Genomic DNA, 23,751 nt, shown 5'->3' on the forward strand with positions numbered 1-23,751 from the left:
AAAAACATCTTACAGAATACAAGACTAGCAGAGATGGAAGGGGCCTTGGAGGTCATCTAGCTCAACCCCCTGCTCAGGCAGGAGACCCTAGACCGTTTCAGACAAAGGGCTGTCCAGTCTCTTCTTAAAGCTAATATTTAACAAAATATTGGCAGCCAACATGGAGAAAATGTCATCGCCAGCCGTGATTTTAATCGTATAGCACCATTCCTGCTCTCAGCTGGCCTGGGGGCCAAATCCTGTGTCCATCTCGGCTGTTTGTCCAGAAAAGGGACCCCCCCCCCAGTGATTGCTTAGGAGCCCCACTGTGTGTCAAAGTCTTGAAAAGATGCCTCTGAATTACGCTCAGGACAATCACTTAGATATGAGCCAGCTGTGTGCTGCAGCTGCCAAAAAAGCCAACACAGTCCTAGGCTGCATTAACAGAGGGATAGACTCAAGATCACGTGAAGTATTAATACCACTTTGCAATGCCTTGGTAAGGCCACACTTGGAATACTGCATCCAGTTTTGGTCACCAGGATGTAAAAAAGATGCTGAGACTCTAGAAAGAGTGCAGAGAAGAGCAACAAAGATGATTAGGGGACTGGAGGCTAAAGCATACAAGGAAAGGCTGCTGGAATTGGGTAGGTCTAGTTTAACGAAGAGAAGGACGAGGGGGGACATGATAGCAGCCTTCCAGTATCTCAGGGGCTGCCCCAAAGAAGAAGGAGTCAAGCTATTCTCCGAAGCGCCTAAAGGCAGGACAAGAAGCAATGGATGGAAACTCATCAAGGAGAGAATCAAACTAGAACTAAGGAGAAACTTCCTGACAGTTTAGAACAATTAACCAGTGGAACAACCTGCCTCTAGAAGCAGTGAATGCGCCAACACCGGAAGTTTTTAAGAAGAGACTGGACAGCCATTTGTCTGAAACGGTATAGGGTCTCCTGCCTGAGCAGGGGGTTGGACTAGATGACCTCCAAGGTCCCTTCCAACTTTATCATCATCATCATCATCATCATCATCATCATCATCATCATCATCATCATTATTATTATTATTATTATTATTATTATTATTATTATTATTATTATAAGTTTAGCATGGGTGATTAGCTCAGCTTTGCCCGGCATCAGGCATTGTAGTAGGTGAAGGCTGCTATCAAACTGTGGGATTACGACAATTTTTATTTCTTCCTGCTCTCCGTTCGGGTTCATCAGCCAGGCCTGGCGGCGTGGAAGACGCGACTTGACATCCCTGATGGGCAGCATAAAAAGAGGAAAAAGAATGAGGACAGGAGCTTCCCTCCTTTGGGAAGTTTAGACTTGGCCAAAGTTAGGGCAACAAGACAGCCTGCGATGCCCCCCCTCTCCTGCAGACATCCCCCACCCACCCCCAAAAAAATTTGAGCCCGGCTACTAGAGGCCTCCGCCAGTTGATACCAAATTGTCATTTTTGTTTTAATGTCAAGATAGGGGGAAAACCTTAAATACTTCGCTCCACCAGAGAATTGCAGGTTTTGCTCCAAAACACTTATATCACCTGTTGGCCTTTTTTTTTTTTTTCCCCCTGCCATCAATCTAACCCTTGATTCGATGCACAGAACTAAAGCACGGGTAATCCTGGCCTACCAAAAAGCCTGTGTCCGTAATGACTCGTCTTACGAATTATTATTATTATTATTATTTTTACTTCCTGCAAAAAAAGTCTTTCCAAGGAGAAAAAGCCAAACGCTATTGGAGACCAGGACTAGAGTCCAGTAGTCTGTTAGCTGACAAAGTCCATCGCCTGTTTTTTTGGCATCCTTGCTTCTTGATCTTCTTCCAAAGTAAACCGTGATAGCAGTAAAAAAACCTTTTCCCCTTAAAGTCTTCGGCGGGACATTCCTACGCCACGGCTGGAAAGGTGGAAATTTTCTGCCCAGCTGTTTGATAAAAGCCCTTTTCTCCCAGGTCACCTTCTGAGGTCCCAAGTTAATCTCTCAGCTGGGAGATATGGAAGTTCTGGTTAAAAAAAAAAAAGGTCAGCATTAAGGATCAAAAACTTGAAGGACAAAAAGAAAGAAAGAAGAGGGTGCCAAAATTTCTCACGGAAGGAGCCAAAATATGACACTGTTTTCGCTGCTAAAGCATGGAGGGCTGGCCCTGCCTTTGACCTGGGTCTCAGTGTCTTTGTGAGCTTTTAGGAAGAAGACCCTGCCAATCTCTGTATTATCAGATCTTCTTCTCTTTTTTTTTAATAAGGATTTTATTAGTTTTTCTCTTACATACATGTGTTCATTTTTCAACCAGCGTGCTGTCTGGATTCAAAAACGCTAATACATAATCAATTCCAAATCCTTGGTTCTTTCCTCTAGCCATTTGTAGAATAACTCCCAGATTTGGGTAGTATTCTGTTTCTTCTTTATCTTTCAGTCTCATAGTTAATCTGTCCATCTCTGCGCATTCCACTATTTTTTTAATTACTTCTTCCTCCGGTGGTACTGCTTCATTTTTCCAATATTGCGCGAAGACTATTCTCGCTGCCGTTACGACGTGTAAAGCCAAACGTAAACTTTGTTTATGATTAGTCTTTTCTGGCATTATACCTGGTAGAAAAAGTTCAGGTTTAAATTCCACACGTTTCCCCCAACATTTTTTTCTAACCAAAACATGTATCTTTTCCCAATTGAGCCTTTGCTCTACCGCATGTCCACCAAAGATGATAATACGTGCCTAAGTTACGTTTACGTTTCCAACATCTACCTGACATATTTTTTTAAACATTTTTGCTAATCTTGCTGGTGACAAGTGCCACCTATAAAACATTTTATAGAAATTTTTTTTATACAAAGTTGACGTTGGAAGAAGACCCTGCCGATCTCTGTATTCCCAGATCTTCACGTTGGGCTGCGGGGAGGGTGTGTGTGTGTATTTGCAGAGGGGCCACAAAAACACGGGGAGGGGGGTTGGAAAAGGTGGGAGATCCAAGAATGTCCTGGCCAAAAGTCGTCCTTGGTGGACCCTCCCCGGAGACAGGTTTGGCTGTTGTTCCTCCTCGTGGCTGTTGTTGTCCGTGTAATTCGTGTTCCCTTTGGCTTCCCCTGCAGGGCGAAGGAAGAACGGTAGGAAAGCACAACTCTTTTAAATTAAAAGGAGAGCCTGGCAAGAGCTCCAGAGAAGCCCATCTGGCCCCAAGGGGAGACCGCTTTGCTCAGACCGAAAAAAACACACACCGGCCATTGAATTTGGAAGAAGCAGAGGGTATGTCACTTTTTAAATATATGCAGTAGCGTGTGTCTTGTCAACCGTGGTGACCAAGTGGCGTGTATTCATATCCGTTCCGGCCGTGTGTATTGGCGGTGCAATAAACTTCAACCACTCCGAAGTTACCTTCCTGTGTTGGTGAGAGTGTTTGGGACGAACGCGAAGGGCTTCCCAGCTCAGCCCTTGACTGGCCCTGTGGCTCTTGCGCTCACTCCCTCCGTCTCTAAGTGAGACCGGCCCTGTGCTGGCTGGGGTTGGGGAGAAGAGAAGGAGGGGGCACTTCTGTGATCCACTCCCGGGGTACCCCCCGGTGTCATTCTCAATTTTTCCAAGGTTCCCCAACTCTTCTCTGGAAAGCAGCCCTTAATGATGGCTTTTCTTATCAACCATACTTGGGTCTAGGACAGGGGTCTTCAAACGTGGCCCTTTGATGACTTGTGGACTTCAACTCCCAGAATTCCTCAGTCAGCCATTTTGATGAAACTGCAGGCTTGGATCCACACTAGGGGGGTCTTCAAACTTGGCCCTTTGATGACTGGTGGACTTCAACTCCCAGAATTCCTCAGTCAGCCATTTTGATGAAACGGCAGGCTTGGATCCACACTAGGGGGGTCTTCAAATGTGGCCCTTTGATGACTGGTGGACTTCAACTCCCAGAATTCCTCAGCCAGGCACGCGGAGTTGAAGTCCACAAGTCATCAAAGGGCCAAGTTTGAAGAATCCTGCTCTACTCAGTCTAGAATACTCCTAGATCAGGGGTCTTCAAGCTTGGCCCTTTGATGACTTGTGGACGCTGGCTGAGGAATTCTGGGAGTTGAAGTCCACAAGTCATCAAAGGGCCAAGTTTGAAGACCCCTGGTCTAGGACAACTCGCCATTGCCAATTCACCGTGGCCAACTCACTGCAGCCAACTCGACCGCGGGGCAAGAGTTAACGCTATTATTGAAGAAAGGGTGGCGTCGAATCTGTGAAGGAAAAGGTGCCAAAGGAGGGGCAAAACTTAAAATGATTTTTAAATTATTTTAAATCATCGAATTGTTGAATTGTCCCGTGGCGAGGTGGCCGTAACAGTAGCCCCGCGTCCGTGTCTTTCCTTTTGCATATTTTTTATTCTGTTCAATTGATTCGAATTAGAATTGGTTAGATTAAAAAGAAAAGTGGGACCCGCTTCCCGCCCTGCTTTTCAGCTCCTCCCATTTAGGCAAACTGATTCCTTGATTGCCTTCCATTGCCCACCCCCAAATATCCCCCTTCCCCCCATCTAACGTTCTTTATTGGGGAGGGTCCCTCAGGAATACTGGGTGAGCGTGTTGATGTCCACAAGCCTTTTAATGATGACTCATAGGCCAACCTTTTGCACGTCTTGCTCGCTGCGTGGTTTCCTGTTTTTGAAGGCCTCTTTTGCTACACAAACACCCTCACACCCCCATTTTCAAACCAGCATTCCCCCCATAACATTCCTATGACCGAACCACCTTGGAAGAAACCAGGCTGAGAGATCGCGAAAGGATCTTGCTTAGTGTCTGGATTTGAAGCAGGTTCCCGTCCCTACAGACAGCCATGTTGGCACCAGCTGTCTCCTTGGAAGAGTCAGGATCAGACTGGGGGGGGTCAGAGATACCCAGCTGGCACCCCTGGAATGGGGTGGGGGCTGAGTGGCTCGGTCAGCCTGTCCTTTTGGGTGCAATTTGGGGCTGGGGACCAAAGACCAAAAGGATGATGGTGTCATCTCTGAAGCAAGTCCAGGCTGGTGTGAAGAATCGTGTCCGATGGGACACTTGACGGTTATTAAGGGGGGTGACGTTGCCGCGTTGCTTGCGGCCCTTACAAGGCGTGAATCAACAGAGAGAAAGACTAGTATCTTTCCACACAAGGTGCTTGAGCACTTGGGTAGGCATTGCCGTGGCATTGTAACAACTCTCGACAGCGTAAAGTGAGCCACGTCCTCAGAATCATAGAATCCTGGCGCTAGAAGGGACCTTGCAGACTTTCTAGTCCAGGGGCGTCAAACTGCCGACCCGCGGGCCGGACGCATCATCCGGAAGCCGCACCCACCCCATTGCCAGCAATGGCAAAACCGGCCCGATACGTCACGTGACGTCGCGAGTTTGACATGTCTGTTCTAGTCCAACCTCTGCCCAAGTCAGGAGTCCTCATAGCATCCTGGACGAATGGCCTTCCAATCTCTTCTTGAAAACTCAATTGGTGCAATTTAGTCCCTGTTCACTCTGTGCTTCAGAAGACTCTTGATTATAGGAGGGGACCTTGGAGGTCCTCTAAACCAACCTGCTACCCAAGGCAAGAATCCTCATACTATCCTGGATGAATTGCTGCCCAATCTTTTCTTGGGAGACCTCCAGTGATGGGACACCCTCCATTCCAGGAGGCAGGCTGTTCCATTGCTTAATTGCTCTCTCTGTCAGGTGGGTTCCAGACAGGATCTCTGCTTGAGGAGCTTCCACCCATTAGCGGCGAGGGCATCTGTGCCCCCCAAAAGCAAAGCCATGGCTGCTTTGGATAAAAGGGGAACTGCCCAAAGCTCTCAATTGTCGCCTGGCTAACCTTTGGCTGATGCCCAGATGATGACTTTGGTCAACCAGGTACTAAAGATGGTAGAGAACATCTTCCAATTCCTTGTCCTACACTTAACCTTCCCAAACCACCTTCAGCAGGTAGGTGGAGCTTTCCTACATCCTTCCCAGAGGGAAGAACCGTTGGGAAAAGGTCGCTCAGCTGAGACACCTCTTCAAGCTTCTCCTTGATCAACAATTGGTGGGGCTGGAAATTAAGAGAGGGTACCCAACACTTTGCTGGCCTACAATACAATACAATAACAGAGTTGGAAGGGACCTTGGAGGTCTTCTAGTCTAACTCCTCTATACCAGGGGTGTCAAACTGCCGGCCCGCAGGCCAGATGCGTCATGGCGAAACAGCGCACACCCCGTTGCCGGTACGTCGCCAGATGTCACATGACATTGTGAGTTTGACACCCCTGCCCTATACCATTTCAGACAAATGGTTGTCCACTCTCTTCTTAAAAAGTTCCAGTGTTGGAGCATTCACAACTTCTGGAGGCAGGTTGTTCCACAGATGGAACAGATCAAGTGCCGGGAAGCATCACTTGTATAGAATCCCCAAACGCAAGGGTTGAAGGGAACCCTGGAGATCCCGTAGTCCAGGATCCTGTCTGGGGCAGGAATCTGTTCCAGCAGCTTCCTCAGTGATGGCCAGCCAATGAAGGAGAGTCCAAAGCAATCAACTCCATTGCTGGACAGGGTTTTTTTTTTATTACTATGGTTAGGAAAATCCTCCTTTGGTGGCTAGCCTGAATTACGAACTCCTGTCAAAGCAGACTTCCTTCTGACTTGTCTTCTCCCAAGTCGGCACTAGCCGCCCCCGCCAGCTCATCAGCCCTCAGCCTAAACCAGTGGTTCTCAACCTGTGGGTCGGGACCCCATTTGGGGTCGATCGACCATTTCATGGGGGTCGCCAAGCAAGGCTGTCTGCCATTTTTCCCCCTTTTCCGGCGGGTGCCTTACCTCCCTTGGGCTGGGCCAGCTGGTGGTCGGCCTGCTCCGTCTCTGCCGCTTGCCAGCTACGCCTCGGCCGGCGCAGGGGACGGAACAACGGGCAGGGAAAGTCCTTGACTTACGACCGGTTGAGTAGTCCTCGACTTACGACTGGTTTAGTCCTCGACTTACGACTGCTTTAGTCCTCGACTTACGACCGGTTTAGTCCTCGACTTACGACCGGTTGGGGTCGCGGCATTAAAAAGGTTGAGAACCACTGGCCTAAACTGTCCTCGCTGCGCAGGGAGCCGGTTTAGTCTAGCGGTGAAGGCGCCGAGCTACAAACTGGGAGACCAGGGATTCTAGTCCCACCTTGGACACAAAGCCAGCTGGCCTCCTGTCTAAACAGGGACTAGGATCAGAGAGGCAGGTCTGAGGTCCCAGCCTGATGCCACATCTGTATCAGAGGCAATTTTGGACAGCTGGTCCCAGATATCCGAAGAAGATCCCTCCCTCGTTGGCTGGCCAGCCAGCCGGCCGGCTTGGCAGGTAGGTATTTTTCCCGCCTTTTCAATACTTTGCAAAGGGAAAATTCGAGTTTCACGACTTATCCTGGGCTGCTTCTCTCTGCTTACGGCAACGCGGATCTATTGCACAGATCCAGACTGAGGCCAGTTAAACTCTAGTCTAAATTGTGGACTTCTGTTGTTGCTGTTTTGCCACCGATCCTGGATGCGATGATAGGTCATCCTTGACTTACAACAGTTCATTTAGTGACCACTAAATGGTCAGGGGATCAAAATTCAGATGCTTGGCCACTGACTCATATTTATGGCAGTCGCAGTGTCCCCTTTTGCGACCTTCCGACAAGCAAAATCAAGGGGGAGGCCAGATTCACTTAACAACTGGGTTAGTAACTTAACAACTTAACAACTGTGGCAAGTGAGATCGTAAAACGGGCAGAACTCGTTTAACAAATGTCTCACTGAGCGACAGAAATTTCGAGCTGAATTGCGATTAAGTCGAGGACTACCTGTATAGACTGGGCATCCTGAACCAAGCTACTGTTCAATTAGCCTGTCTGGATGCTCTTTCGGTCACTCCCTGTACTAACTTAACAACTTCAGCAATTCACTTAACAACCTCGGCAAGAGAGGTCGTAAAGCAGGGCAAGGGTCACTTAACAATTGTTTTGCTTAGCCACCTAAACGTTGGCCACCATTGTGGTCGTAAGCCGAGGTCTACCTCTATTTAACATCCCTGTTCTTGATTCGATTTTGCGGCTCTCCTCCCAGAGCCCTCGTGGGTTGTCCTTGGGCTGGTTTGCATCCAGGATGCACGTGGCCGAGAAAGCGTGGCCTGTTTGTTGATCATGTCGAGCTGTCCCTGTTGCATGCCGGCCTGAAGAAGCCGCCACTTTGCTGAATGAGCTTTGATCACAGCCGCGAAAGGAAACACACCCGGTGCTTGCGCAGTAGGAAAAGCCTGGAGCCTAGAGAGTGTGTAGTTTTCTTATTTGTGGTTGGTGGGCAATTGGAGTACAGTTACTGGGGTCCTTTTTCTGGACAAATAGCCGAGATGGACACCGGATGTGACCCCTTTGCGAGTTGAAAGCAGGAATCGTGCTCTGCAACTAAAATCATGACACTTTCTCATGTTTGCTGCCAAAATTTTGTTCAATTGCTCCTGAACGCAAGTGGTCCTTGACTTACACCAGTTCATTTAGTGACCGTTCGAAGTTACAACGGCGCTGGAAAAAGTGAGTTAGGACCCTTTTTCGCACTGATGATCCTTGCAGCCTCCCCCGGTAGTCATTCAGACGCTCGGCAACTGGCTCGCATTTATGATGGTTGCAAGGGTCCCCGGGGGTCCTGTGATCCCCTTTTTGCGATTTCCCGACAAGCATCATCAACGGGAAAGCCAGTTAACAAAATAAGCTATAAACCTAACAATTGCAGGGATTCGCTTAACAACCGGGAAAGGTCATAAAATGGGGCAAAACCAATCTAACTCAGTGACAGAAATTGGGGGCTCCATTGTCGTAAGTCGAGGACCACCTGTAAATCTGTTGCTTTGGCCTTTTGGGGCGGGGGGCTCCGTTTGAGATAGCCGTGCAGTCTGAGGCTTGCAGAAAGCTTTAATTGCTGCTTCCCTAGTTTACCCCGGGTATGATTTTATATATGTCAGAGCATGCACAGTTTTATTGCGCTGAGATAACCCAGGAGTAAACACAATAAACAGAGGTCTATATTAAATGGTGGCTTATATTACACTATCTACAATATCATACACCAGGAACAATATACATATACGTGCTAATACAGCAGCAACACACAGCAGTTACAGCAAGAAACAGAAGAGAGAGAACACAGCAGCAGAGCCTTCCCTTTTATACGAAGGCTCTTCAAGGGACACAGACCCTGCTGAGTCATTCCCATCATTACATCATATATTTTACATTACATAAGCTGGTTAGCTGTTAAATTATTACCTTGACAATACACACACACACACACACCACCCATTACACCCATTTCCACTCATGAAAGAACGAAATATTTTTCCTGTTTCTTGTGCCAGCCCTTCTCAAGGGGGCTTTCCTTTTTTTTTTAATAGTAACAAGCAACAGCAGCAGGACCTCTGTAAAAGTGAGGTTAGCAAATCGTTTCTAGGGCTTTTGGGGTGGTGGCTTAATTAAAAATAAAATGGAAACAACAACAAAAAAAGAAATTTTATAAAATGCACCACACACACAAACACACACACAGATCCACCTAAATTTACTGCAGCTAATTAAACTGGAGAAAGCGGTCAGATCAAGTGTCCTTTGCTGTTCTTTTCAAAGTGTTTCAGATGCTGCCAGAATCTGGAGTGGCTTGAGTTAATGCAAGCTAAGATGGAAGGAAAATGAAGGATGAATGGAGGTTTGCCTGTGTCCTGAAGGTCACCTGAGTGGTGCAAATAGGTGTGGAGCCTTCTTGGAACTGCTGAAAGGACTGTGATCTACAACACAAATCCTTTCAGCAGTTCCAAGAAGGCTCCACACCCATTTGCACCACTCAGGTAACAATGAGGACACAGATAAACCTCCACAGGGGCCTCAACAACTGCCTAAAAAAAAGGCAAAAGACCAGCTGTCTGCAAGGAGTATAAATCCTTCCATTCCCTCCACCATCCAGTCAGAACTGAAGAAGCTTCTTGGACGAGAAGCGAAACGTCTTCAAAGAAAAACAAGAAAGTCCAGTGGCCTCCTGAAAAAGCACCTTTGGGATAACTATGACCTGGATGACGGAGAATCTCCATAGACACAATGTAGAAAGTTTACAATATTTATGTAGCCGAATATTAGCACAGAATATCACTTGTGGATGATCTTCAGGAATAATTCTTCATGGCTATTTAAAATGCTGTTGATTGAAAAAGAATTCTGTGTCACAAGAGTCACTGGATAATTAATCAAGTTCTAACCCTAAATTATCTCCCTAGACTCTTTTTAATCTTTATATGGGAGTCTATTGTGTTTAAATATAAAAGTTTGTCATGTAGCACTAATCAAGTCCCGTTGCTTTTACGTGCTGTTAAATGGGTAGCATTTTTTCAAAACCAGTGTTTACAAAAAAAGGCAGTTGAACTTGGTTTGTTAAAATCAAGTTGGGATTTGCAATGATCAAATTGCTAAATTTATGCAGCTGTAAGAGGGTTTCCCGTCATAATTCAGCTCTAATTCCATAAATCCTTTTGCTTTTGTTCAGTTGCGTATTTTATTTAGCGGCATGATATTTGGCCTAAGTTGTTAATTCGATTTTCTATAATTTGTTGGAATGAATGAAACCTTTTTTTCCCAGTGGGAAATGCAGCCACCTGAAAAACAGGTGCACGAAAGTATAACCGAGTCACGCACGCAGGTTTAAAGATGTTCCGAAAAGTATATGATTTATTTAGTTACAGTTGTATTCATTTCTACTTATTTTATTACAGGGGAATTCTACCAAGCATCTCCCCCTCATTAAAGTTTACTCAAAGAGTCTTGATATATATGAAATTTATGAAATCACAAGCTTCAGCTCCAAATTCTCACCAAACATTTGGAGCCCTGGTGCTGCTTTTTTTTGCCAGTTTTTTTTTTTAATAAACCTGTTGTGGCTTTGTCTTGTGAGCCCCTCTTATCGGAGGAAGAAGGCTCCGAACATGAAGGAGAGGAGATGGCCAGGCCTCCCTCTCCAGGACCCTCCTTTTTGGCAATGCCTCAGGTGTCTCCCGACGGAGAAGAGATTGACCAGGAGCCGGGTGGTTCTGAGACTGGCCAGGAGCCAGGTGTGTCGGATAATGAGGAAGAGAAGTTGTGGCTGGATCCACGCCAGCATAGGAGCGACAAGTGTGCGCAGCAGAAAAGGAGACGTGCCAGAGATTAAGCTGAGTCACTGGACCACACACCCCACAGGCTATAAAAGGGTGGTGGTGGCCATTTGGACCTCTGTGACGGACAAAAGCTGAATCTCTGGCGAAGTAGTTTGCTGTGGCTTTAAACTGTGTGTATTGTTTTTGTTTCTGTGTGTTTGGAGTAATAAGGTCTTGGCAGGCAGCTACGGAGCTGCTGCCAAGTTTCTTATCTGTGCAGTGGTGTCTGGAGAAGTCTTTAAATCCTCAGCTGGCTGTTTGGGTGTGTGGGTCGGACGGGGACAGAACAAAACCCTTCCGGAGGACGGAGAAATAGAGTAGCAAAGCGCTGAATGAAAAACAGCGGCTGGGTGGTGGCGGGATCTTGCAATGCTGACTCTCAACTCTTCTGGGTTTCTTGCATTAGAGTTTTTCGAACTCATCTCCAAAGTCCAGAGTAACCGAGCGGATGACCAGCGAGGGTTGCTGAGAAAAGAAGATCTGGTTTTGCCCGACTTCCTGCATCTGCCCTCCTGCCAGGTGGGCGTTTCCACACCTGCCCCCAAGGAAGCGACAGGCTCAAGAACGCCCCATCCCGACAGCCAGGAGAAACGCAGCGAGGACAGCAGCTGCCCGCCACACCCAAGCGACCCGGCGGACGGACAACGAGGTCCGGAGAAGACTCTGAGGATGCCCGTGGCCCTCAGCCAGGCGACCGGCGATGGCACCACCGCTGGGACTGCTCCTCGCCCTCCGAATCTGCTTTTGCAGGGCAGCCCGAGGCGGAAAGAAGAGGTGGAGACGGTGGAGGAGGAGAACGTGGTCCTGGCAGACCTGACCCTGGTGGCCGAGGGGGACATTGGCAGCCCCAACAGCAGGTTGATCCCCTCCAAGAGGGTCAGTCCCACCGAGGCAAAAACCACCTGTGAGAAATTCAGGCCAGGTATTCCCAGATGTTGAGTGTCTTGGAAATCATTCCCTGTAATGCTTTTGTTGTGAGCTTGTTATATCTGCTTACAGAATAACAGAACAACAGAGTTGGAAGGGACCTTGGAGGTCTTCTAGTCCAACCCCCTGCTTAGGCAGGAAACCCCGTACCATTTCAGACAAATGGTTGTCCAGTCTCTTCTTTAAAAACTTTCAGTGTTGGGAGGATTCACAAGTTGTTCCACTGTTTAGCTGTTCTCACCATCAGGAAGTTTCTCCTTAGTTCTAGGTTGCTTCTCTCCTTAGTTAGTTTCCATCTGTTGCTTCTTGACCTGCCTTGAGCGGCTTTGGAGAATAGCTTGACTCCCTCTTCTTTGGGGCAGCCCCTCAAATACTAGATCACTGCTGTCATGTCACCCCTGGTCCTCCTCTTCACTAGACTAGACATACCCAGTTCCAGCAACCGTTCCTTATATGTTTTAGTACACACACCCCCCGGGACATTGCGACCGTCATAAATATGAACCGGTTGCCAATCTTCTGAATCTTGATCACGTGACCCTGGGGAAGCTGCAACGGTCGTAAGTGTGAAAAACGGTGATAACTCACTTTTTTCCAGTGCCGTTGTAATTCTGAACGGTCGTTAAGCAGGTTAAGCGCGATAATTTTCCCGACCTGCTGCCTTTCGCAGAGGTTGCTTATAGCAACTCTGTGCACACCAATAAAAGTATAAAAGATAACTCTAAGGAAACAGGGCAAACGAAATAGTGTCACAACTTAAGACAAGGGATCGTGCGCTAGCGTGGTCCGAATGTGGAGCGCTCTCATCCTCTCCCTTTCCTTTTCCCTCCTGTGTTCTAGGCGTCCTCCATAGGCCGAGAAGCCACGTCCGAGGAAGCGACGGAAGCCTTTACGCACCAACCTCCCCAAACTCTTGTTGTGACTTTAACCCCGCTGGGGTCGGAAAGGAAACTGGTAGACCCGAACTCCCGATCCGTTGCGTCATAGATGTGGACAGTGTTACAGCATCGCATGGCCCGGAGTGGCCTTGTTCTGAGCCGGAGAGCGATGTCCCCAGGGCTGGTCAGCCGAAGAGGCCAGCAAGAACTGATAGGACGCCCCGCCTTCCCACAGTCCCCGCTGCCGGGAGCGAGAAAAATAAGGAGAACGAGAGTCCTTCTAAGGCGACTTTTGTTTGAAAGTCTGGAGACACAACGCCGGGAGATTGGGCGAGCTGCGGCGTTCGTGCAGTGAACACTCCGGGCCGAACCGTCATCACTGGGCAGAAGGGAATCTTGTGACACCCGTGTGAGAACACGGGAAAGACGCGCTCATCGCAAACCTTATCACAACTTCTCGTCCCCATTGTAGGGTCACCAACGGTAGACACACTCTTCGACCCACATCGCTTCCACTCTTCTCTGCAGAGGATGTGAAGGAAGCGTTTCCACCCATCCTTGCAATGTCTACAAAGATTCTCCGTCCTCCAGGTCACGATGGTCCTGAAGGTGCTTTTTTTCAGGAGGCAACTGGACTTTCTTGTTTTTCTTTGAAGACATTTCGCTTCTCATCCCAGAAGCTTCTTCAGCTCTGACTGGATGGTGGGGAAGGGAAGGATTTATACTCCTTGCAGACAGCTGGTCTTTTGCCTTCTTTTAGAGGGTCATTGAGGCCACTTGGAGGTTTCTCTGCATCCTCAGGGTCCCCTGAGTGGTGCAAATGGGTATGGAGCCTTCTTGGCTGCAGGATTTTTTCTGCCCTGTGCAGTGGTGGGATTCAGCTGGTTTGCACCACTTCGGCAGAACCGGTAGCTAATTTTTTGTGGCCCAGGCCCAGAATGGACTTCCGGAAGCGGCATCCACACAGAGAACCGGTTGTTCCCCTATTTGAATCCCACCACTGGCCCTAAGTCCCTTCACTGTATGAACGGATTTCCAGAAGACATTGCTACAGACTACAGGAGCCATTTGCACTTCAGTTTGAGATGCAGACAACACGGACCCATCCCCAACCGCCTGCGCCCATCTTCAACCGTGAAGGGACCCAGGGCAGAAAAAATATCCTGCAGCCAAGAAGGCTCCACACCCATTTGCACCATTCAGGTGACCCTGAGGACACAGGTAAGCCTCAACGACTCCCTAAAAGGATGCAAATGGCCAGCTGTCTATAAGGAGTATAAATCCTCCCGTTCCTCCATCATCCAGTCAGAGCTGAAGAAGCTTCTGGGATGAGAAGCGAAAGGTCTTCAAAGAAAAGCAAGAAAGTCCAGTTGAAAAAGCACCACTGAGGTCACAGACAAACCTCCAAGTGGCCTCAACGACTCCCTAAAGGATGCAAATGACCAGCTGTCTATAAGGAGTATAAATCCTTCCATTCCCCACCATCCAGTCAGAGCTGAAGAAGCTTCTGGGATGAGAAGCGAAATGTCTTCAAAGAGAAACAAGAAAGTCCAGTTGCCTCCTGAAAAAAAGCACCTTTGGGCCATCCTCGCAATATCCACCTTGTTGAGCAGAAGCAACCTCAGCCCAAACTGATGTCTCGAAACTCACCCTAGTCCACACTGAGTATTCCCGTGATATTCCAATCCCGGGTTTATCGTAGCAACCCCCTCAGAAATTAGGCCTTTTCTTACCAGTGTGAAGATTCCCACTGCTGCCTCAGATTTTTTCCTTTTTTTAAAAAATATATATATATATTCTAATGGAACACCCTGCCTGAAAGAACATCGGTGTATTTTTCTAGCCCTTTCCCCTGAACGTTTATGAATTATATGTGACGTTTGTCGGCCGCGGACGTGGGTCAAAATGAACAAGAACTGCACCAGCGCAAGGCGCTCCTGGTTGTCACATCTGCTCAAACTTGTGGTGATCAGGAGGACATAATCTCTCAGTTGTTTTTTTTTGAAGGCATCTTCTGTCCCCTGTTTCATTTTAGGCCGGACGGCATCGTCCCGTTTGAATCCTGTTCCACTTGAGATCAGTCGTTTCCCAGTTTCAACGTGGCTTGTACCCGGTCAGAAAAAGGCCAAGTGTGTGTCTGAGCGTTTCTCCCTGGGCCTACGACAACTCACCACGGCCAGCTCGCCGTGACCAGCTCACTGGTGCCAACTTGCCACGGACAACTCACCATGGGACAAGACTTCCCACGACTATCGAAGAAACGAGGGAATAGAATCCTTGTAGAAAGGATGCCACAGGAAGGGCAAAATGAAATTGGAAGGACAAAAATTCAAATTATTATTATTATTATTATTTTAAATTAAATAATTAAATTGAATTGTTGAATTATCCCGCGGCAAGTTGGCTTGGCAAGTTGTCTACAGCGAGTTGTCCCCCTTCCGTTTATCGTGACTTGGTCACGACAAATCGGCCGTAGCGAGTTGGCCGTGGCAATTGGCCCCATTCCATTTCTACCCCAAGGAACAGCCGGATGACAACACTACGATCGTTGGGGAAATCAATTTGTTTTTTGGGGAAAAAGTGAGTGCCTGGTTTGATGGGTGGGGGGGAGAGCAGAGGCTCCCTTCCCCTCCCGCCCAGCGGTCTGATAGCAGCCCCCCAATATTTGAGGGGCTGGGACAGAGAAGAGGGGGGGTCAACCTTTTCTCCAAAGCACCTGAAGGCAGGAGAAGAAGCAACGGACAGAAGCTTGTTAAAAGAGAGAGCCAACCTAGAATTAAGGCGGAATTTCCTGACGGGGAGAACAATTAACCAGTGGAACTGCTTGCTTCCAGAAGTTGTGGGTGCCCCATCACTGGAGGCTTTCAAGAAGAGACTGGACTGCCATTGGTCTGGAATGGTATGGGATCTCCTGCCTGAGCAGGGGGTTGGACTAGAAGACCTCCAGGGTCCCTTCCAACTTTATCATTCTGTTCTGAATACACCAGTAACCTCACAGTTAGGAGGAACTGTGATCAAGATGGGCTTGGGTCCTAATTATATCCCTCCACTATGCTTAATGGGAGGGCTGGGAGATCATTCACAGCCACTCACGCTAGTCACATTCACAGCAAAGCGGAAGCTTCTGGCATCATGTGCTGGGCCACGCCACTCCCCCGGAGTGGAGTTCGAATTCTGAAATTCAGTAGGAAGAAGAGGCTACATATCGTTCTTGAGCGTTTTGGTTTAATTTGTCAGTTGTGTGTAAATCATGGTTTAATTTAAGAGTAAACTACCTTTTAAAATTACGCCGCGTCTTGGGGCTGCATTACTCCACGGGGATCCCGGGAGATGAAAAACCACCTTATCTCAGGGTGTCATTCTTCAGAAGCCAAGGAAAAGGGGAAGCATTCATTTAACCGTGATTTGGATACTGCCCAAATCTCGTTTTTCCCCAAATCCTGCACGCCTTCAGTTCAATTCCAACGCAGCCGCCGTCGTATCCATGATTACCAGGATCTGATGCCCTATATTTTGACAGCTTTGTTGTTTGCAATTAGGGTCAAATTGGAGGAATTATTTTCTATCCCCCCCAAAAATAATAATAATAAAAACAGCCCTAAAAGTGAGTCCTTTCATCCGTAGCTCCGTTTCCTGAGCCCTGCCAGGCTTAGGGCATCGCAAGATGCCTGCCGAATTTGGCTCTTCAGGATGGATTTTCCTGCTCAGGTTTCTCTGGCGGATGCGAGGATCCCCCCCACCCATCTCTGGAGATCCCTTCTCGTGGCTGATCTGGAGGAGAGAGGCTGTCAGATCCGCCCCGACTTGGTCCTTTAGTCCAGAACAGTGGTTCTCAACCTGTGGGTCAGGACCCCATTTGGGGTCGATTGACCATTTCACGGGGGTCGCCAAGCAAGGCTGTCCGCCATTTTTTTGTCCGCCATTTTTTTTGTCCGCCATTTTTTTCCCCCTTTTCCGGCGGGTGCCTTACCTCCCTTGGGCTGGGCCAGCTGGTGGTCGGCCTGCTCCGTCTCTGCCGCTTGCCAGCTACGCCTCGGCCGGCGCAGGGGGCGGAACCACGCATGCGCGGCGCTCCCGGGGAGGGAAAGTCCTCGACTTACGACCGGTTGGGTAGTCCTCGACTTACGACCGGTTTAGTCCTCGACTTACAACTGGTTTAGTCCTCGACTTACGACCGGTTGGGGTCACGGCATTAAAAAGGTTGAGAACCACTGGTCCAGAAAGATCCTCGACTCCATATGTAGTGAAAGGAATACAGGTAACCCATCAACTTACCACCGTTCGTTTAGCGACCATTTGAAGTTTAAATAGCGGCACTGAGAAATGCGACTTACTTTTTCACACTTAATAACCGTTGCAGCGTCCCCCTGGTCAGGCGATCAAAATTCAGACGCTTGGCGACTGATTCGTATTTATGACGCGTTTGCAGCGTCCCCGGGGGGGGTCACGCGAGATCCCCTTCCGACAAGCAAAGTCAATGGGGGAAGCCGGTTTCGCTTAACAACGGCGTTACTAATTGAACAAGTGCAGTGATTCACTTAATGGCTTCCCGCCGGGGGAGGTTGGGTCGTCTGCCGGAGCCCGACCACGTTCGGAGAACCGAGGACTCCGCTGTGCGGCCTCAGCAACCGTTTCTGTCTCCTCTGGGGATTCGGTGTCTGTCGGTTTCCTTTGCAGCGAGGATGAAAAAACGGCTCGGATCAAAAGAGTTGAGGGAAAGATGAATTTGCAGCCCAGATGCCCCCAAATCAGTGGGTACTTTGAAGTGGGAGAGGTTCAGGCCCATCCCTGTCCCTGCAACAGCCATCAAGGATTGTAACTTTTTATGTGTCGCTTCTGTTTGTGGTGATGCCAGTCATGAGGACTAGTAGATTCCTGTAAAAAAAATAATTGCAAATCATCATCCTTGTGTAACAGTCCAGGGCTCTAAAGAGCAAGCTTGGCTTCCTTCCTTCCATGTCATTTTCCTTCCTTCTTTTCTTTCTTTCCTTCCTTCCTTTTTTCCTTCCTTCCTTTTTTGCTTCTTTCCTTCCTAACGTCTGTGTCATTTTTCTTCTTTCGTTCCTTTTCCTTCCTTCCTTCCTTCCTTGCTTCCTTCTTTCTTTCTTTCCTTCCTTCCTTCCTTCCTTCCTTCCTTCTTTCCTTCCTAACTACTGTCATTTTTCTTTCTTTCCTTCCTTTCTTTTTTCCTCCCTTCCTCCCTCCCTCCCTTCTTCCTTGCTTCCTTCTTTCCTTCCTTCTTCCCTTTCCTTTCCCTTTTTCCTTCCTTTTTTCCTCCCTCCCTCCCTTTCTTCCTTCTTTCCTTCTTCCCTTCCTAACTTCGTCATTTTTCTTTTTTTGTTCCTTTCCCTTCCTTCTTCCCTTCTTTCTTCCCTTCCTTTTTTCCTTTTTTCCTTCCTTCTTTCCTTCCTAACTATTGTGTCATTTTTCTTCTTTTCTTCCTTTTCCTTCCTTCTTCCCTTCTTTCTTCCCTTCCTTTTTTCCTTTTTTCCTTCCTTCTTTCCTTCCTAACTACTGTGTCATTTTTCTTTTGTTCCTTTTCCTTCCTTCCTTCCCCCCTTCTTCCCTTCCTAACTTCTGTGTCATTTTTCTTCCTTTTCCTTCCTTCCTTCTTTCCTTCCTTCCTTCCCAGTTAGGGAATTGTCTCCACACAGAAGCTGGTGTGATGGTTCGTTCTCAAATGGCGCTGGGAACGGAAGCGTTCTGCAAATATTGATCATCCCAAATGTGGAATCGATCCAGATTCCCTGCCATCTGCCTTTGGCTTCCATTTTCCCTCCAACCATCAGTCCGTCAGCCGGTTAATCATTCACCCTAGTAGTTGAAGTAAAAAAAAAAAAGAAAAAAATCCCGCAGAAGTTAAACTTGCCCTCAAATGAAGCGGATTTGCATGCGTCCCAATGTCGCTTTGCGTTCCCGCTTGATCCTTCCGCCCTGAGAGAAAAGCCACTCCGGGGAAAACCACAAGTTAAGTTTTGTACTGTTAGGAAATTAGTGAAAGAGAACCAGATGAACATCTACATTTTTGCCATGACAGTTGCTCTGGTTTCAGGGCTGAGGAATGCTACTACCAGGACGGTAAGTGTGTGTATCTCTGCTTGCTTTGAACGTTTTCCTAAAAACATGGGCTGAATCTGGAGTCAGGAAAGAGAGAGACTTAATGAAGATATCGGGAACAGAAAGACGGGTCCCAAGAAACGGTCCCCGTGGCTAAAAGCTTGTCCTTTTTACAGAGACCCAGATCTTTCTAACAGGAGCAGATAGAGAAAGTCCTCGACTTACAACAGTCCGTTTAGTGACCGTTCGAAGTTACAACGGCACTGGAAAAAGTGACTTATGACTGCTTTTCACACTTAAGTCTTGTGCCATCCCCGTGGACACGTGATCAAAATTCAGATGCTTGGCAACTGACTCCTATTTATGATGGTTGCCGTGTCCCAGGAATACGGGATCCCCTTTTGTGACCTGACAAGCAAAGTCAAGGGGGGGGAAGCCAGGTTCGTTTAACGACCGTGTTACTCGCTTAACCTCTGCTGAGATTGACTCAACAACTGTGGCAAGAAAAGCTGTAAAACGGGGGGCAAAACTCACTTAGCACACGTCTCACTTAGCAATAGAAATTTTGAATTCCATTGTGGTCATAACTGGAGGACTACCTGTATTATAACTGGAAATGGGGCGTGTGGTACATAGCCCTTTGCACGTTAGGAAGGATTGGATGAAGCAGGTAGCTTGTGTTTATGAAGCTGGTCTAGAATAGAACAGATTGTAGAATAGAATAGAATAGAATAGGGAATAGAATAGGGAATAGAATAGAATAGAATAGAATAGAATAGAATAGAATAGGGAATAGAATAGGGAATAGAATAGAATAGAATAGAATAGAATAGAATAGGGAATAGAATAGAATAGAATAGAATAGAATAGGGAATAGAATAGGGAATAGAATAGAATAGAATAGAATAGGGAATAGAATAGGGAATAGAATAGAATAGAATATGATGAGAATAGAATAGAATAGAATAGAATAGAATAGAACAGAATGGAATGGAATGGAATGGAATGGAATGGCATAGAATAGAATAGGGAATAGAATAGAATAGAATAGAATAGAATAGGGAATAGAATAGAATAGAATAGAATAGAATAGAACGGAACAGAACAGAATCAGAATCAGAACAGAATCATAATAGAATAGAATCATAATAGAATCATATTAGAACAAAATCATAATAGAATAGAATCAGAACAGAATCAGAATCAGAATAGAATAGAAGAGAATCAGAATAGAATAGAAAGAATAGAACAGAACAGAATAGAATAATCATAATAGAACAGAATCATAATAGAACAGAATCATATTAGAATAGAATAGAGTAGAGTAGAGTAGAGTAGAGTAGAGTAGAGTAGAGTAGAGTAGAGTAGAGTAGAGTAGAGTAGAGTAGAGTAGAGTAGAGTAGAGTAGAAATGAGGACCCGGATTGTTGGGGGGCAACAGGCTGACTCTGTAAACCGCTTAGAGAGGGCTGTAAAGCAGTATGAAGCGGTATATAAGTCTTAAGTACTGGTGCTATTGCCTTCACTGAAATGCCTTATTTCAACCCTTTGTGCAGGAAGTCCTCGACGTATGACCCCAAATTTCTGTTGTTAAATGAGACAATTGTTAAGTGAGTTTTGCCAGAAGGTCGCAAAAGAGGATCACATGACCCCGGGACTGTGTCCCATGGTCATACGATCCCCTTTTGTCACAAATAAAGTCAATGGGGAAGACAGGTTCACTTACCAACCGGGTTACAAACTTATCAACTGCAACGATTCAACAACTGTGGCAAGGGAAAGTCATAAATTGGGACAAAACTCACTTAAGAAATGTCTCCCTTAACCATTGTGGCCATTAAGTCGAGGACTACCTGTATTTTGCCGACCCTTCTCAATTTCAGAGAGAGCAAGAGAGAGAGAGAGAGAGAGAGAGAGAGAGAGAGAGAGAGAGAGAGAGAGAGAGGATCCGTTTACTAAAAAAAAAAGTCAACTACTCACACAATTTACTTGGACCAATTGCATCATCAAAATAAATTTACATTGCTATTATTCATAGGGGGAAATAAAAGCGGGCATTACGACCACAGCCGAACCTGAGGAGGAAGTCTATCCATACCCAGGTACAAAAAATATTTTAATATGTAAGAAAAGCAAACTCAGCCTTTCTTTTTAGCTTGTGCATTCTGGCAGAGGACTCTAAAATCCAACCTCTCCTTTAGGACACAGCAAACCAGCAAATTGAAAAACCTGGACTGTGCTTTCACTTTCGCTTTCCTTTCACTTTCCTTCCCTCTTCCCCTGCACCTTTCACTTTTGCTTTCACTTTCCTTCCCTCTTCCCTCCCTTCCATTCACTTTCACAGCTTTTGCTTTTGCCCTCGCCCTCACCCTTATCCTTGCCTCTTTTGCTTTTGGTTTCGGTTTCACTTGCTTTTGCTTTTGCTTTCAGTTTTGCTTTTGGTTTCATTTGCTTTTGCTTTCAGTTTCACTTGCTTTTTCTTTTTCTTTTCCTCCTTCTTATTACCTTTCTTTATTCTTCTTTAATTCAAAATTTGTACTGTTTTTAATTGTCAACAAACTTCTCCAGTAAAAAATTATTTTAAAAAAGAAAGAAGCAAGTTAGAATTGTCACGGCAAGCACACCGCTGAAAAGAAAATGGTCAAGAGACCAATAGACAGCCAAGACAATTCAGTGAATAATCATCCTGGAGGAGGTCTGTCTACCGGGCCTCAAAGGTCCGATCCTGACTTGGTGGCACATAACAATCCCCTTTCTTTTGTGCCGTTCATTAATACACAGAACCAATCCGCTGTTGCTTTTCTTGATTTACTCTTTGACTGCTTTCCTCCGCAGATGTTTCCAATGACTGCACACGTAACCCTTGTGGAAATGGGGGCACATGTTTCAGGGAATGCGACCGGTGTCCTCAACGCTGCGTCTGTCCTGCAGAATTCACGGGGAAACAGTGTGAAGTTGGTAAGCTGAGCATCAAAAGTGGTTTTTTTTTATTTTGAAAAGGAAACTGGACTGATTTTTTGTTTTGTTTTTTGAGAACGTTTCGCTTCCTATCCTGGAAGCTTCCTCAGTTGTATTGGATGCTGTGGAAGATGGACGTTCATGGATATTTGGTTAGCTGGGATTCTCCACTGGGCCTACGGCAATTCGTCGCAGCCAACTCACCACGGCCCACTTGCCACAGCCAACTAAACTGCTGGACAAGAGTTAATAGAAAGAAAGGATGAAAAAAAGAGAATGAAATATGAATGACAAAAATTAAAATAAACTTTTATTTATTTTAAATAATTCAGTTGAATTGTTAAATTGTCCAGTGGTGAATTGTTCCATGGCGGGTTGGCCACAGACGTTTACCCCATTCTGTCTCCACCATTATCCAGCCGTTCTGAAGGGCTCCTGACCAGCCCTGGCATCAGGGAAACTGAGGCAGCTTCCCCATAACTGTCCTAGATGGGTCAGCTGGTCCTCCCTTGGAAGACAAGGGCTCTTTCCCCCCCTGTTGCGTTCGGATGTGCTCAGCAACGCTCTTATTTCTTACAAGTGACCAAGAGTAAACCTGGTGCACGGCTGAAGTCCGGGGATTTTGTTGAAGGACCGAAGGATTGATTTGACAGCTCTGATGACAGAAACAGTGGTCCAGGCTAAGGGCTTCTATGCTTTCCTTCATTACAGCAAAATGCTTTGATGAAACTCTGTACGAATACTTTGAAACTGGAGAACGTTGGGCCAGAATCTACGAAGGGACAGTACACGCGTGCACGTGTGTTAACAGCACGACCAACTGCCAGCCGGAAATGTTTACAGGTATTGTGGAGAAATGTTCATTAGAGCCCTCCTTTGGATGCATTGCAAAGGGATCAGTCAATCAGAATAGAGCTGGTTGGGACCTCAGAGGTCTTCTAGTCCAGCCCCCTGCTCAAGCAGAAGCACCCATACCATTTCAGACAAGTGGCTGTCCAGTCTCTTCTTAGTGATGGAGCACCTACAACTTCTGGAGGCAAGGAGTTCCACTGGTTAATTGTCCTCACTGTCAGGAAGTTTCTCCTTAGTTCTAGGTTGCTTCTCTCCTTGATTAGTTTCCATCCATTGTTTCAGGTGCTTTGGAGAATAAGTTGACTCACCTCTTCTTTATGGCAGCCCCTCAAATACTGGAAGACTGCTATCATGTCCCCCCTAGTCCTTCTTTTCTGTAGACTGGACATTCCCAAATCCTGCAACCTTTGTTCTTCTTATGTTTTAGTCTCCAGGCCTTTAATCATCTTACTTGATCTTCTGAGTGAGTAACTCTTCTATGGTGAATAATCCTTTCAGGAGGCAGTGAGTCAAGCAGAAGAGGGCTGAGATAAAAAGGGTTAAATGACTGGCCAGCAACAGAAAGAAAGAAAGAAAGAGAGAGAGAGAGAGAGAGAGAGAGAGAGAGAGAGAGAGAGAGAGAGAGAGAGAAAGAGGAAGGAAGGAAGGAAGGAAAGAAAGAAGGAAGGAGAAAGGATGGATGGATGGAGGGAGGGAGGAAAGGAAAGAAGGAAGGAAGGAAGGAAGGAAGGAAGGAAGGAAGAAAAGAAGAAAGAAAGAAAGAAAGAAAGAAAGAAAGAAAGAAAGAAAGAAAGAAAGAAAGAAAGAAAGAAAGAAAGAAAGAAAGAAATTCAACCACATTGGAATTAAACTTGATCTCTCAGGGGAAGTCCAGAATACTGCCAAATGAGGATTTTTTTTTTTAACTTTGCAATGTTTAATCTTGCTCAGTCAGCAGTTTTGAACA

The 23,751-nt window shown here is 46.7% G+C and overlaps 2 protein-coding genes across 2 annotated transcripts in view; both read left to right on the forward strand.

Annotated features, from left to right (window-relative positions):
• The window catches only part of RGS12 (regulator of G protein signaling 12), a 37,324-nt gene extending 33,972 nt beyond the window's left edge, over positions 1 to 3,352 (forward strand). The window contains exon 15 of the mRNA XM_029286570.1: positions 3,071 to 3,352. Coding sequence (XP_029142403.1) covers positions 3,071 to 3,253 — 183 coding nt within the window. The 3' untranslated portion in view covers positions 3,254 to 3,352. The remainder of the gene's footprint in view (positions 1 to 3,070) is intronic.
• An 8,451-nt stretch (positions 3,353 to 11,803) lies between these two features.
• Positions 11,804 to 23,751, forward strand: part of HGFAC (HGF activator) — a 23,168-nt gene continuing 11,220 nt past the window's right edge. Inside the window, exons 1-3 of the mRNA XM_029286568.1 lie at positions 11,804 to 12,056; positions 21,831 to 21,953; positions 22,665 to 22,796. Coding sequence (XP_029142401.1) covers positions 11,804 to 12,056; positions 21,831 to 21,953; positions 22,665 to 22,796 — 508 coding nt within the window. The remainder of the gene's footprint in view (positions 12,057 to 21,830; positions 21,954 to 22,664; positions 22,797 to 23,751) is intronic.

This window comes from Protobothrops mucrosquamatus, unplaced genomic scaffold (genome assembly GCF_001527695.2).
Source record: "Protobothrops mucrosquamatus isolate PMUCROS unplaced genomic scaffold, P.Mucros_1.0 scaffold4101, whole genome shotgun sequence".
Classification (NCBI taxonomy): Eukaryota; Metazoa; Chordata; class Lepidosauria; order Squamata; family Viperidae; genus Protobothrops; species Protobothrops mucrosquamatus.